A 15,553-nucleotide genomic window follows, 5' to 3' on the forward strand; every position below is an offset into this window, starting at 1 on the left:
AACACTTGAGGTACCTGAACTAATTTTTAAGACTTTAAGACTTGTAGCTCAAGAATCTCTTAAGTGCAATCAAGTGCTGTAACAGTGACCTCTAACCTAAAAAAAAATATATCAAGGCTATGGTCACACAACATTATGGCAATATTGTTAAAATAAACCTAATTTTTCCTTTTATAGATTTACACTCACCACTCTCTGTACCTGTTGTTGGTGAGAACTACTGCCCCCTATAGGCCTGTGGTGCTCACCATGGGCATAACCATAAGGCATAGTTACTGTGAGAAACACCACTGTCTAAAAAAAAAAAAAAAAAAACAATCATCACAGGCCTTACTGTGTATAATTACAGGGTTATGGGTGACATGCGAGAGGGCTGAGTTTCACCCTGCGATCTCGTTCCATAAATGGAAATTCTTGCTACTAACATTATCCAATCCAAGGAGTCCCCCGCCTAGTTTTCCTGGGAAACACCACGCCCCCCCCGTCCAATCATGTACAGCCTGAGCCGAAGAAAGGTGGATGAAAGGAAGAGACGCATGTACTAGTGAAACATTGTACTGTGCTAATGCTCATGTTACCGCATAATGAATATAAAACACAAATGCAACTCTTCGTTTTTAAATTTCTGTCAGTTTATCATTGAAAATCTGCTGGTGTTACAACCACTGAAACCCCCCAGCAGGATTAATATAAAAATTACTTTCTTTTTTTTTTTTTTACAGTCTTTATGCACAGATACAAATCAAATTAGTTTAAGAAAATACAGTTGAGAGTGGCCACACACATAACCTCTCGTTTGAAGGAAACCATCAGTCAGATGTCATTGTAAGCAGAGCCATCTGATTAAAGCATTTCAAGCTGCTCAGATATTCGCTCTGCCAATTCCTGCTCTACCCTCCTGTCGGAAGCTGTAACACGGCAAAATTAACACTACTGCACCCAGGTCACCGAATCTGCCACGGGCAAGATGACAAGTTACATCAAGCTGACAAACCTTCTGTCTGTCATGGCCTCCAATGGCCCTGTAGCTGTAATTGTAGGGTTTGCACAACTCCCACACTATTACCAACCTACAGAACAGTGATGTGCAAATACATCATGTAACAGCAGCATTTCTGCGAAATGTCACCCAAAATCCAGAACAGAATCAATTTGCATGCTAGTTACCAAGCTATTACCACTCACACTAAACACACACTGACTTAAACCAAATTCACTTTCAGCTTGGTGGCTATGGGAGGAATTACTTTAACAGTCAAGATCAAATTTCACAAAGTCACACTTCCTAAAACATCGGCAGATGAAGGGGGTTACTGTACCGCAGTCAACCCAAGTAATCAGCTCCATCGGATTTCAAACATACACAGGAGCATCTACAACATCAGGGGCAATTTTGGGCACGGTGGTGAAGTACTGAGGAGCCTCAGAACAGACAGCTGGCGTTAGAACCAACCTCCGCTGGCTCGTCTGAATAAACAAAGGCAAGGCGGCAATCAGAGCACAAAGCAGATTAAGCATTCAGGTAGTTTAAAAAAGGACAATCAGTGTTACCACTAATTACAGGCCATCCCATGAGAAAAATGTAATAGGTTCCTGCCACCATGGATGCCGACAGAAGCTGCTCAGCAGCATCTTGCAATTTCACAACCAACCAGGAACTAACCTGAGTCACTCCAGCAGACTGCAAAATACAATCTGATAAAACGATCACTGGAATAAAAACCTAACAAGCAATAAAAATTAAAAGTTTGTCACACCCCCAGTTCTACACAGAGCTGTACTGGACCATGGCCACCGGACGCTTCTCCGTGACCTGAAATGTTCTGGTGGAAAGACACCATTTATATGATGCAAACTGCGCAGGAGGAGGACGAATGCCAGCTGCTGGACGTCAACAGTATCAGTCAAAAAAATAATTTAAAAATCTGATATGCTGCAAGGCCTAAGATCATGACAGGGACAGGATTACGAGTCTTTAAATGGAAGCGAGGATGCAACTAGAGACTCAACCAGAAAGTATAAAGACACCAATTGGAAGAATAAACCAGCAGAGTGGCAGGAATCTCCAGGAAGCGGTGAGGAAGACTCAAGCCTTGTAGTCCAGTTCGGCGTTCATAGCAGTGAACATGACATAGATGGCGTCAACTATAGCTGTGAAGTTGACCAGGAACTGGCGGATCTGCTCCAGGCAGTCCTCCTCCTCCACTTCCTGACCTTTAGACAGGGCCTTCAGGAAATCGGACCTATAAGGAGCAGCGTACAGCGCCGCCTGCAGAAAAGGAGCAGAGAACCAGAAGAACAACCACAGATTAAAATTTTAAAAACCCATATGCACACATGCAGGGATTGTGTCAGAATTATGCCAATCAAGTAGTTCATAAATTATGCCCTGTGCCCCCTCTGACCGTGAAGAGCTTTTGGACCAGCCAGCCATGGTACTTCTTTAGGGCAGCCTCATAGGCCTTGGTGGCATTGACCCGGATCAGGTCCGGGTTCTTCTCATCGCGCTCCCTGTCCGCTAGGCTCTGCAGCATGATCTGGATGAAGCGAAGGCCCCTCACAGAGACACCAACAGCCACATTTTAATAATGTCCAACTGCCAACTTCAACTGAAAACTATCCTTAGCCAGGAATTGTTTTTTTTTTTGTCCTGTGATTTCATTGCATTACTCAGTTTTGTTAAACACCACAATATTTCTCTTACATTTAGATTTTTTTTTCAGGTTCTGGTTACACAATGTTACAATCTTAGTAACATGGTCACAAGGTCCATGTGGTTCACCAAGAGTGCTAATTTAGACTAGATAAATCATTGGCTTAAATCTGGGTGAGCTGATTGGCTGGATGAACGTGGGGGGCTTCCCCGCCCTGTTCATGTCATATCACCTTTTCAGCCACATCAAGGCTAGTGTGGCGCCGACCTTGGGCCACTCGGAGCCGTGAGTCTCCTTCTCAGCCTGTAGAATCCGCTGCAGGGTCGTGTATCTGCCGGGGTCGCTGCTGTACACTGCCTTGATTTTCTGCGACAGGGAGGCCATCGTTTGAGGGCGATGGGCATTGGAGGGGGATCGTTACGATGTTGCCATACTTACAGAGACATTTCCTGCAATGTCTGCTTTGATCGGAGCGAAGACTTTAGAGCCAAGGCAGTCTAACAAGGACAAAAAACGAGACAATCAGTCGGAGTTTTTTTTTTTTTTTTTTTTTAAAGCACCCAAGTTTTTTCTAAGGAACATTGTGTGTTCACATTTACATTTTCTTTTTAGCTACATAAACATTAGTGACGATCGATGATAACTCCCAAACACAACGTAGGTCTTCGTGTACAACAGTGCCGTCTTATACGATGGGGACCTATTAGGCAGTGTTGACAACCACGACTGCCACGGAAAGTCGGTTTAATTAACATGTTAATTAGATGCTCAACCTTGATTCGTGTTAGATAGGGAGTATACCCCGTAGGGGTTAGCGTTTAACTGTAAAAACAATGTTACATGCAAGTCATCTTTTACGCGAAGGTAGGCATATAATGCATTACCAGTTTTATGAGCAAAATCCTTTAATCAGATTTACCATCGGTTTACACGCTGTAAAACCCGTACTATGAAACTCATTCTGATCAAGGACAACCTGTCTACAGAAATAGACTCAAACTAAACTATAGGAACAGCAGATCAAACTCCGCCCAAAAAATAAACCATAACCGCTGAACATATGATCTACGATGTTTTAATGGTTTACAAGTTTACAAAAATATCACCGCAGAACTGAAATGAAACAGAAAAGAAAGCGATCACGCCACAACAATTATCAACTAATTTGTACCCAAAACTACTGCCCTACAGACAGTTCTAGGCAGAACTCACGGGACTGCTACCCCTATCGAAAACACTTTTGCTTCCTGAAATACTGTACGAGGCTTCTCTACCAAACAGGGCCGATGGGCACAATGTCACGTCTGACCTGAGAACCAACACGAATCGTCTGCAGCGGGCCGCAGCACAGGTGCGTAACACCCGCCCGACAAGGGAAACAGTATGGTTTCTGCGCAGCTTATTCTGGGCACTAAACAGACCGCTGCTCATCGACCATCACTTTAGTGCTGTAAGCAGGATGTCACAAATGCTTATGGCACCGGGAGCAAATAGATCTTTATCTGTAAGTAAAGGAAACGGCGATCAGCGGCGACTCCCCTTTCCCATTGGTGTGGCACCCAGCCAGGCAAAATGACCCTACCGAAGAACGGCGGAAGGTGCGAGACCGCCTCCAGAAACGACTCAGTGTCCACCTGCTGATCCTCCAGGACCTCTCTGAACTGATGCTCCATTAATAGAGCCATCGCCGCCCACTTCAGCACCGAACTGACATGCGGGACTTGAGCACTTCGGAGAAACCCGGAACCAGTACTACCGGCTGTAGCTTCCGCGGCGCCACCTCTTAGCAACGACGCAGCCAATCCGGATCGAGTGCTCCTGCGTGGGGGTGTGGCCTTCGGAGGAGCCCTTCAAAAAAAAAAACGTCACTCATAGCTGCATAATTAAATATATCTCAAGAAGTTCGCGACATAACCGGCAAACTTTAATAGGAACATTGTAGACCAATGACGGTTGTGAAACGGCCATTGCAAGTTGCAGTTATTATATGTCAGAACCTTATAGCCGAGTTTACTTTATATGTCAACCAGTTAAAATGTGAGACTACTGTGCATTTATGTTGTCAGGGTAGTGTATAGCTCAGGGGAGTGTTCCACAAAGCAAGATTTCTCAGTTAGCTGGGTTAACTTAAGCTAGCAATCATGCTTGTCCTGTAGGAATGATTCTTATCGGACAATCATGACTTTTAGCTCCAGTTAACTGAGAAATCTTGCATTATGGAACACACCCCAGGATAGGGATTGGTGCCTATAGGACGTTTCGCAGGGCCTGGTCCATACGTCCTCTTCCTTTCCTGCAGCCTGCTTGTTCTTGTCTGAGCCTGGACTTAAATACACCAGACTAATTAGACACAACTAGAAACAGCTGGTTACACAGGGATTCCACACGGGTAGGTGAGGGGACTTGGCACACGGGAGGATCGGGGCAGGACAATTAACCTAATAAATGCATACCTGTCAAGCTTTGGATTTGAAAATAAGGGAAATTTTCCGGCACCCACCGCGAGGCATCCCACCCCCCCAACCAAGCTCCAGTATCCCTTACATTTTAAGACAGGTGTACAAGAAATCTAAAATAACCACTTGTCATTTACATTTTTTTTTCATTACACATTTTCTTTTAATTTCTCATGCTCACTCATGTGGCTCTCTGGCATTCACTAATGACTTATTATACAGATTTGTTGCAGACTTTGTATCCTTGTTGAAGTCGTCACAGAAGGTGAAAGTAACGTTGTTTTTGGCACACAGCATTGCCATTTTAACCTCCGCATTTATGACCTGGCTAATGTAAATGACCTGCAGACTTCTGCAGGTGGCAGTTCTCGCGAGGCTACTGACAGTTCAGTTTAGAGAGGCAGAGGATTTAAAAAAAATATATATTATAATACGGGAGATTTACGGGAAAATAGCTAATACGGGAGGACGGCGGGAAAGAGGGGTAAAATACGGTAGTTTCCCGGCCAAAACGGGAGACTTGACAGCTATGTGAATGTAACATTTATACGTTTTTAAATAATTGATTCTGGCTGGATAACTGATAGACTAACTTTTACTACGCTTACTGCACGCTTTATTAAGAGCAACAACTAGGCTGCTTAGCGACAGTATGTGTGAGATTTCACAACTGTAATAGTTTCTCTTAATTCGACTTCAATGGTACACACACATACACACAATAACGCACAATACGTTAAGAACAATTAATAGTCCGAAACAAACATTAAAAGTATACTGCTTTGTCAATGCATTCCTCTTGTTCAAAGCAGAAAGCATAAAGAAACTGATTATATAGTTGACTTTTATGCGGTATTATATTATATATATTATAATATCAACAAAAAACTGGCTTCTTTTACGTTTTTTAATTTAGAAAACGCATAAACATTAATACTATTGTTTAGCCTTACTGCTCCACTAGGGGGTGGTTGAACACCAAGGGTCACTGTCAACATTCGACGTCAAGTAGTTTTCAATCCTTCTCCTGCCTGCCCCCCGCCGGAACGTGTTCATTCCAACCCACGCTGTTTTCAGCCCGCCACATTCATTGCTTATATTGTCGGATTTAAGGTAGTCTGGGCAAAATGTAAGTTAACGAATATGAAGTCCATTTAAACGGGGGTACCTTAAATCCGACAAGTTACCCCGATAAGCCAGTAACCCCGCTTCGTAGTACAGGTCACAGGATTGAGAACCTTTACCGCAAGATATTTTACCAATAAACTTGTTAGTTTAAGTGAAGAGAGCCTTTAGACCAAAGTTCGGCATTTAGTTTGAACCATGGGCCAGTTGTTTTAAGAATTCTTAATAAGGGACCATCGTAGTTTTACAGAGGCATGAAATTGCAGCCATATATTTAAAAATGTATTTGAATATTAAGTATTTTAATTATAATAATTTGTAATAACCAAGGCATGCATTGCTTTGTGACACCCTTGAAAAACATTGCACAGCTTCAGTGGTTCATCAGCTTGAGTAGAATACCCTAGGCCTAGTTAGGTTTTAAATTATTATTATTATTATTATTATTTTTATTATTATTATTGTTGTTGTTGTTGTTGTTGTTATATATTATTGTTGTTATGTGTTATTATTTTTCTGACTTACCTACAAATTCAACTTAAAGACAGACGAAGGGATGAGATTTAGCTGGTAACCTGGGGATGCCTGTACCTTCACCAGGCCCACAGTATTATTCTGCATTATTCCCATACAAACAATAAAACACCACTAATTATGTCCAACAGATCGGTCATGCAGACATACCACAGAGGTATTACTACACGAGTTATTACCCTTAAGATAATAAGATATAATGAGATATAATGCTCCATCTTTAAAGACTGATAACAGAAGTCAATGGGAATTTTTTGTGAATGATTTGTCATAATATGACATTCTTCATTAATTATGATAATAACAAATACCCTGAAGCACAAGCATGTTTGGCATCTTTCCATTATCTCCGAACATTCCTGAAGAATGAGTCTCCAACAGCAGCGCATGATGGCGCTTTTTGTGTCAAGTGGCGTGTAACGACAACTCCTCCTTCTACGTGCTCGGGCAGTTATACTACTCAACACAATCTCGGCTAGAGGTCGGACGCCTCCCTCAGCTGCAAGCCTAACCTTTGGACTTATTTGCCTAATGCCCCATCTAGAAAGCTGTCCCCAGTCTGGTGACTCCGGTTCCAACCCTAGTTCCAACCCCAGTGGGTGGCACACATGTGACAATAAAACAAATCCACAACAATGGCCTTTAGGTGTAAGGAACTGTGGTTTGACAGCTATGAAAAAGAAGAACTTTTGCTGAATCTGTATATCACCTTAACATAATTCAAAGTTTTATTTGTCACATGTACAATCATACTTAATACTGTGATATTATAGTGATAGGCAACTCTAGGCTTCTCTTCCAGAGGATGCAAGGTGCGAGAGCCCGACCATTTTCATCTGATGAGTAGGGGTGCAATTAGCACTCCCAGAAAAATCGTCGATGATCACGCTGATGTCACAAGTACAATATGTCATGGGTTTACACCCCTTTCTTATTCTAATGCCAAAAGGACTTGATTTCCATATTTTTCTGTTCCTCAGCACAACTATTGCTTTTTAAACACACATTATTTAGATTATTATTTAAATTGTAATTTAAATCATTACAATGATTATTAAAATTTTTATTTAAACAATTATGTAAGTTAAGTAAATTATTGTTTATATCATGTTTATGTCACGCCCTGCTCGTTCGATCCTCTTTTGTGCCACGCCCCCTGTATTAGGATGAATTCACGGACGATTATGTCACCCACGTGGCATGGAATTAATACTTTTACTGTAATATTCTGGGAAGTTGTGATTGTGGATTAATTCTGATCGTGTATGGGCTAATCATTCTGAAATTCAGATCAATCGTCCATGATTCACCCTGAATGTTACTGAACTGCACGAACATGTTATTCTATACCGATCACCTGTAAAACCTATTTCGTTATAAAAACTTGGGTTCTCATAAAAAGAAGCCAGGATGCTTATCTGGGCTTTTAGATCGGGATGCAGGATGCTTATCTGGGCTTTTAGGTCGGGATGCAGGATGCTTATCTGGGCTTTTAGATCGGGATGCAGGATGCTTATCTGGGCTTTTAGGTCGGGATGCAGGATGCTTATCTGGGCTTTTAGGTCGGGATGCAGGATGCTTATCTTGGTTTTGGGAGAGGACAGGGAGTAGGGTTGCCAACTGTTCCGAATGGTCCAGGACGTCCCGAAATATGGGTGATTTTGATTCGTCCCTTCCCTTGATTCGTCACTGAAGTCACCCCGGACAATTCGGGACGGTTGGCAACCCTAGTAGGGAGGCATTGCGCAAGGACACCTGGCACAAGGACGCCTATCTTACCATGTTAATGCAAGCAGCATCACTTGGACAAAAGGAGGAATTTGATAACATATTGCCTGAGGGGAAGGGGTGAGCCTGGGGCCTGTTTCACGAAGCAGGATTACTTGCTTAGCCAGACAACTTGCCAGATTTAAGGTAGTCTGGGCTAAATAGACCTTATTTTCATCAACTTACATTTAGCCCAGACTACCTTCAATCTGGCAAGTTATCTGGCTAAGCAAGTAATCCTGCTTTGTGAAACACACCCCTGGCTAATTTATCCCCTGCCCGCCCGCACGCAACACTAAATTTAGTATAAAGGAAGGGAGAGATCCCAGTAATGAGCGGAGCTCAACCGTGGGATAAAGCCCGCATCGCCCGGCATTTCTCTGAACTCACGTGTTGGTCTCCTGTTAGGACTGAAAAGGGCTGCCCGCTCCGTGTGTGAAGGTGGGTGATGATGGCACGTCCGAGTGTAAATAGTAGGCCTATATAGTCACTAGAGGGGTCTAAAAACTCACTAAATATAGCGACAAAGTCGCTAAGTTGGCAACACTGCCTGCTCCTGATTCCCCGGTCCATTCTCAACCTACCGTTATGACAGTTTAAATGACAATTTAGGTGATACCAGCAACCAAATTATCTGTCAAAGTCACCCATCAAAATCAGTGGACGGGTTCTAAACAAAACCTAACATCTAATTGCTTACATTGCAAACTTAGTCACGACAAACTAAGTCGTTCTTGTCTAGTTAATTTAATTTGTAATTTATAGCCCTGTTTTGTCTGTTATGTGTGAGAGATGCACAGGATGGACACCGACGCAGACCGGGTTCAGGTAAGCGGTTTTATTGCAGGACGAGCTGTTAGAATATAACCAGCAGAGAACCAGGCTTCCAATAAATCTCAGCAGGCTCCGAGGCGGAAAGGTGGCTGATGGCACTGCACAGAGAGATGGGCGATTGACGACAGAGTCCAGAGGGAGAAGGCAAAGATCGGAGTCGGGAAATCGGGCGTGGGTCGGGCGATCGGCGTCGGCAGTGAAACAGGTGACAAGCAAGGCTCTGGGTCTGGAACACGAAGCAGAGGTCGGTACACGGGATAATCGGTAACAGGAAAAACGCTCGAACTCTGGGCACACCGTGAAGATCTCGCAACCATGGCCTGAGTCAGCACCAATGAGCAGGTCATTTACGACCTTGACCAGGGTCGTCTCAGTGCTGTGCTTTGTCCTGAACCCAGACTGAAACTCCTCCCATAGGCTGCAAGAGGTCAGGTGATCTTGAAGGTGCGTGGCCACAGTGCGCTCGAGCAGTTTGTAGATAAAAGGCATGTTGGAAATTTTTTAAATCATCAGTGGCTGCTCCAGCTTTTTTCAGAACTGGAGTGATAGCTGCAGTTTCGAGAGAGCAGGGGACCAAGCCTGTGCAAAGAGATGTGTTTATGATATGAACAAGAATGGGACAGAGAGCCGACAGGCAGATTTTAACTAGTGGGGTGGGCATGGGGTCCATGAAGCAGGGGTGGGCCTAGCCTTAGTGACAAGGTCATGGACAATATGCTGAGAAAGCTGTGGTAGAAAATGTATTAAGCAACCTCTCCAACAACTCCATTTAAGCCACTTAGAATAAAACTCTGGACCTCTCAGTTGGTGAGCAAAGTTATCTCTTTTATTCAAGCAATCCAGCAAAGTGCTCCAGTCACACTCTGGCACCAGGTACCCAACCAGAGCAACCAGTTGATAAACCATAACACCCAATTCCCTATAAGGACTTCTAAGTCCTAATTGGTCAGATAACACCAGCAAACCAAGCTCAAACGTATAACAAACACAATTCTCCTCTATTGGTCCACCTTGGTAGCAGGGCACATCCACCCATTTTGCTGAATTTCCTAAAACATGTCTCAGCCGCTAGATGTCTACTGAGATATGGATATAGATATTGATATAGATATTACTGTACATACATGGTTAACATATGATTTGTGTAACTATCTATACATTTGTGCTACCGTAACATATTGCGTATGGCCTATTTCCACTACTTTATAACTACAACTCTCTGTGCACCAGTTGGAGCAGCTTCAAATCCCTTCCTGCAGGTGGCTCTCCCCCCCACTTCCGCTGCCCATCTCTTCAAGGTCTTCTGGGCCTGCGAAACTGACTATGAGGCAAGGTATTCAAAACAGTCTCTTCTTGCCTAAGGCCAAAGACATAACAGATCCAATATGCCTCCCCTCCCGGGCCTACCCATGTCAAATATTCTTTTCACACCACCACTTGGTGGCTTTACTGTACCCATACCACTCGTACCAGCAACACACTTGAATTTCCCACTGTGCCTGTTGCTCCGCTTACTCCTAATACACATACACACACACACACACACACTGATGCTCTGTACATGAACAATAATCATTCAGCACTATATGTGACATAAAAACACCGCAAATTTACATTGCACACAAATGACTATGGAGAGCTATTTACAAAGCTGGCATCAGTCCAACCTGCCACGCTTCCTGCTGGTACCTCCGTGCCACAATATATTTTCTCTCTTGAAGGACCTGCATGCAGAGTCTCCACAAGTGCAGCCATTGATGTCAGGTTATGTATCACTAGTCCTATTCAGAGGTACATTTCCTAAAAGTTCCGGATAGCACCTTACATGGGAGGAAGTGCTCAGTTGCATGATTCCAGCTATATGTAAGTTGCTAAAGTTGGTTCTCTGTGAGCCAATGCAGTGCCTCACTGTAAACCAGCCAATCAGAGCAAACCTCATCAGTATATTAATGGGCCCAGGAAAAAAGGTAAAACAGCCTGTTTCATTCTAGGGCCAAATAATAGGGTTGTAAATGGGCCTGTAACACCACTTCTGGGCAGTTTTTGACCAAACAAGTTCATATACTTTCCATATAGGCACCAGAGAACAATTTAAAATACTGAAAAAAAATGCATTCTATGGCATATTTGAATACTTTCAACTTTTATGCTTTCCTGTTCTCTATATATCTGTGTTAAGGATATGAAGGCTATAGAAGTCAAGACACTGCAAGAAGTTCCTGTTTTTATAGAAATTACCTATTCTGTTACGGCTGCAAAACAAGTGCTGTCGAACGAACATGGACAGAACTTAACACATAAAAATATAATCTAAACTGCTGAGTATTTCATATCTTCTCATTTCTAAAGGAATTTATTTTAATGCAAACTGTAATAATTTTCAGCCAACACAAAGCTGTGCTCTGCAAGGCATACAGGAGGAGGACCTACATACAGGGTCTGCGTTTGCTCTGACCCAGCTGCAGCCCCCTCCACGGATTCTCCCCTACAGGGTCTGCGTTTGCTCTGACCCAGCTGCAGCACCCTCCACGGCTTCTCCCCTACAGGGTCTGCGTTTGCTCTGACCCAGCTGCAGCACCCTCCATGGCTTCTTCCCTACAGGGTCTGCGTTTGCTCTGATTCAACTGCAGCACCCTCCACGGCTTCTTCCCTACAGGGTCTGCGTTTGCTCTGATTCAGCTGCAGCACCCTCCACGGCTTCTTCCCTACAGGGTCTGCGTTTGCTCTGATTCAGCTGCAGCACCCTACGATTCGCTTCCAGTAAGAGAATATATACTTGTTTTTTCTTAATTCTTTAATTCTTTACTTAACTCGCACCTGGTGTATTAACCTGCATGAAATAACAGAAATTACATCTCTATGCGTAAAAAATATAACGTGATGTTTGTCAAATAATACATAGGCCTATTTAGCCTCGAACACATATAACAGCAGCATACAGAGGTTAAACCAATAGATTAAAAATAGATACAATAGTTGCACATGGAGACTGCAGACGGACTCTGATTGGCAAAATCTGCCACATGTTCAAGATTCAGGATTCATTTCTGTATTATTATTATACATGACAGTACAAGGGGATAGTAGTGGTGCAGACACAACACAAGATGGGACGTGTACAAATACAGAATAGTCAGTAAATATGTCAAAATCAAAACATATGTACAGAGTACAATGGTGTGTGTGTGTAGGGGGGGGGGGGTGGTTAAAGTGATTCCTTCAGTACCTGGTTACCGCACTGGGAATGATGCTTAGCCGAGGATGGTTGCAGCACTGTGGAGACACCAAGAATTGTAGATGTCAGGCAGGAAAGGTAATTGAGGGCCAGTAATATTCTCTGCAATCCTGATGATTCAGAGCAGTTTTGTCTGTCGCAGTGCAGCTACCAAACCAGGTGGTGATGTTATAAGTTAAAATGCTTTCACCAAAGCAACGGTGAAAGGATACTAGTGACTGTTGGTGCAGACTGACGTTCTTTAGCCTGGAGCCTGGAGGTGCATGTATATGTCTGACGCTATCCTCCACCTCGGTGGAGACTTTGAGGGGACTGTCCGTCCGTTTCTACCGGCCCGGCTGCAGCCAGGACACGAAGTTGTTTGTGTGTCGGCGTGACGCCTGCGCCACTCAGAAGGGCTCAAGCCGGCTGTGCCAGGTGTGAACACCCACGGAAATGGGCAGGGTGTCCAAACTGGCCCGACCAGATCCTCCAGCAGTAGCTGTGGACGAGGACACAACAGGAAGGGAGAGGTACGCTGTGTGATTTGGAATCTGTGACACACCGGCTCTCATTGTATCTGCAGGATGTTATGTTGTCTCTTGGTCCAGAGGTGAACTGGAGTCCGCCATTTGAATACCTCTGCCCTAGTAATTAATGTCTGGAACCCTGAAAGTCTTCCGCATTCTCCCACCTTATGGCTGACCCTCTGATAGTTTATGTTCTGCTCCCTATAATAATATGAACATGTAAATTACCAGGTTAAAATACCAATATTTTAACATTAGTACCTCAAAATGAAACATTCAGTATGGAAAATCAATGTTTCAGTATCAGTCCCCACATCCTGACCTCGGAGCAGGTTAGGCAAGAACCATCAGTTACCAAGGTGATGTACACAGATAAGGAGTACCGGATACCTAGATACAGTATGGAAAATCAATGTTTCAGTATCAATCCCCACATCCTAACCTCAGAGCAGGTTAGGCAAGAACCATCAGTTACCAAGGCGATGCACACAGATAAGGAGTACCGGATACCTAGAGTTACCTCCAGAATGGTACAATGTATTAAGCAGTTCTGCGTCTTCAGTGAGCTTTTTGAGATCTAAGAACCCCTCTAATCGTAAAGTCTTTCACATACGTGTACTTGGGTTCTCATCCATTACAAAATAAAAGTAAATCAAAGCATGGGGTGACACATCAGCATAAAACTTAAGGATTTTACGTTGTTATTCAGCTACAACCCAAATAATTTCAGGTTCATCTAGCCTCAACAGCCTTTCTTCTCAGAGAGAAAAGAACCTTCACCAGTGCACTGTGTGTGAGAGCGGAGCTCCTTGGGGCAGGGAAGGCCATGAAACGAAATACATTCACTGCAGAGATGAAGTTGCATAAATTTCACAGTATATAATTGCAGCAATAGTTTCATTTGATTATTACGAATAATAATGATGTAAAGTGGCCGGGGTCAGTGAGGGGAGGAGAGGGTATTCTGAGGAATGGATCGGGGGTGCCAATCCTCACAAAACTAGCTCGGAATCTTGTACCTTCTGCCAGACAGGAGCAGAACATGGCAAAGGTGGGATGGGGGATGACCGCATGGCTGAAGGAAACGTTTAGCATATCTGCGAGCACAGTTGGATTGCACGTTCCCTGATCACCGTGCCAGGTATATAATAATGATGGTTATGATGATATTATTATTATTTTGTTGTTGTTGTCGCTAAGAAGAATACATGCGTATTATTATTATTATTATTATTGTAGTTATATTATATACGCACATGTACGCGCACACACACACACGCGTGTGTGTATATATATATTTACACACAGTACCTTTTAGCACAGCATATAAAGACACAGCCGCTTGTTACTGTTGCGTCATCACAGCGCGCCACCCGGAGAGTCGAATTTTAAACCACGTGGTGCTGAAAGTCATTTGAACGCTGGGATGAGAATAGCTAAGGCTTTCAGGGACAAAGGCTGGTAACATCGTACATTGTTCTTTTGTCGAAAATGAACAGTGTTGGAGAGGAGTGCACGGAACTAAAACGAGACTATGACATGTGCTTTAACCGTTGGTTCGCAGAGAAATTCCTGAAAGGAGACCGGAGCGGCGACCCGTGTACCGAGGTTTTCAAGAAGTATCAGCTATGTGTGCAGGTGAATAGTAGCAACTCGCTGCTATTAATATCATACGGTATTAGTGTAGTGGATTAAATGAAAGGTTTTGGTAGATTTGTGTAAAGTTATCCTGAATAATTTAACCGTATATTTTACAATGCTCTGTTCAAAACAAAGCAGCGACAGCATTCTTTATTCCTAGCAGTTTCACTTAATGTAGCCTTAAATGGTGTACCTTATCTACATCTACAGAAAGCCATTAAAGATAAAGATATCCCTATTGATGGCGTGGAGTTCATGGGACCCAATAAGGAGAAGACAGACAGATGAATGGGAAGGACGTCGTGCCTAAGTTGCTTCTGCATAGGTTAACGTGTTTGGTGGGTAGCTTTAATTAATCGTGAAAAGTGAGTGACAACCTACCCGAGACCATCATTTTGGAGGATTCCACTAACTTTGATTGTCATGGTTTTTGAAATCTACAAGTGATGGCTGTCCAACAGAGAGGGGATACATTTTCTCATCTTCCAGTCCGTCGTGGACATGGACGGTAAATTGTTAGACTGCAGATAATCTCTGTGCCCGGATGTCGAGTGACACGTGAATGCGACGCAGGGGTACACAGTAGAGCTTTGCAGCATCAAACTACCAACACTTCGACTCCTGCGAGAGTCGTCCTTTTACATACTTTTCCCAGGTAAATTGTATGATTAAACTGCTTACAACTGAATTGTATGTTTATCTTTTTTTGCCGTCTTGATAAGCTGATATCTCCATGCTTTTTTAAGTCTTCGGAACACTATTCAAACGGAAAATAAGAGCATGTAAGTGACAAATTTC

The 15,553-nt window shown here is 43.3% G+C and overlaps 2 protein-coding genes across 2 annotated transcripts; one reads left to right on the forward strand and one right to left on the reverse strand.

Moving 5' to 3' along the window:
• Positions 1-610: 610 nt before the first annotated feature.
• Positions 611-4,447, reverse strand: LOC111849766 (glycolipid transfer protein-like). The gene is made up of 5 exons (XM_023822936.2): positions 4,237-4,447; positions 3,093-3,151; positions 2,887-3,020; positions 2,406-2,556; positions 611-2,269 (listed from the first exon to the last, which is right to left on the reverse strand). Exons 1-5 carry the CDS (start codon positions 4,337-4,339, stop codon positions 2,087-2,089), a joined length of 630 nt encoding a protein of 209 aa, XP_023678704.1. The 5' UTR covers positions 4,340-4,447; the 3' UTR covers positions 611-2,086.
• A 10,015-nt stretch (positions 4,448-14,462) lies between these two features.
• Positions 14,463-15,443, forward strand: triap1 (TP53 regulated inhibitor of apoptosis 1). The gene is made up of 2 exons (XM_023823364.2): positions 14,463-14,752; positions 14,966-15,443. The coding sequence occupies exons 1-2, from the start codon at positions 14,606-14,608 to the stop codon at positions 15,041-15,043; spliced, it is 225 nt and encodes a 74-aa protein (XP_023679132.1). The 5' UTR covers positions 14,463-14,605; the 3' UTR covers positions 15,044-15,443.
• The last annotated feature ends 110 nt before the right edge of the window (positions 15,444-15,553 follow it).

This window comes from Paramormyrops kingsleyae, chromosome 7 (assembly GCF_048594095.1).
Source record: "Paramormyrops kingsleyae isolate MSU_618 chromosome 7, PKINGS_0.4, whole genome shotgun sequence".
NCBI lineage: Eukaryota > Metazoa > Chordata > Actinopteri > Osteoglossiformes > Mormyridae > Paramormyrops > Paramormyrops kingsleyae.

Excerpts from the sequence above, each read along its gene's own strand:
- LOC111849766 (XM_023822936.2), bottom strand. The coding sequence starts at position 4,339 with ATGGCTCTATTAATGGAGCATCAGTTCAGAGAGGTCCTGGAGGATCAG. Across the intron at positions 3,152-4,236 it reads GCACCTTCCGCCGTTCTTCG|ACTGCCTTGGCTCTAAAGTC; the intron begins GTAGGGTCATTT and ends TGTCCTTGTTAG. Across the intron at positions 2,270-2,405 it reads TGGTCCAAAAGCTCTTCACG|GCGGCGCTGTACGCTGCTCC; the intron begins GTCAGAGGGGGC and ends CCTTTTCTGCAG.
- triap1 (XM_023823364.2), top strand. The coding sequence starts at position 14,606 with ATGAACAGTGTTGGAGAGGAGTGCACGGAACTAAAACGAGACTATGAC. Across the intron at positions 14,753-14,965 it reads AGTATCAGCTATGTGTGCAG|AAAGCCATTAAAGATAAAGA; the intron begins GTGAATAGTAGC and ends CTACATCTACAG.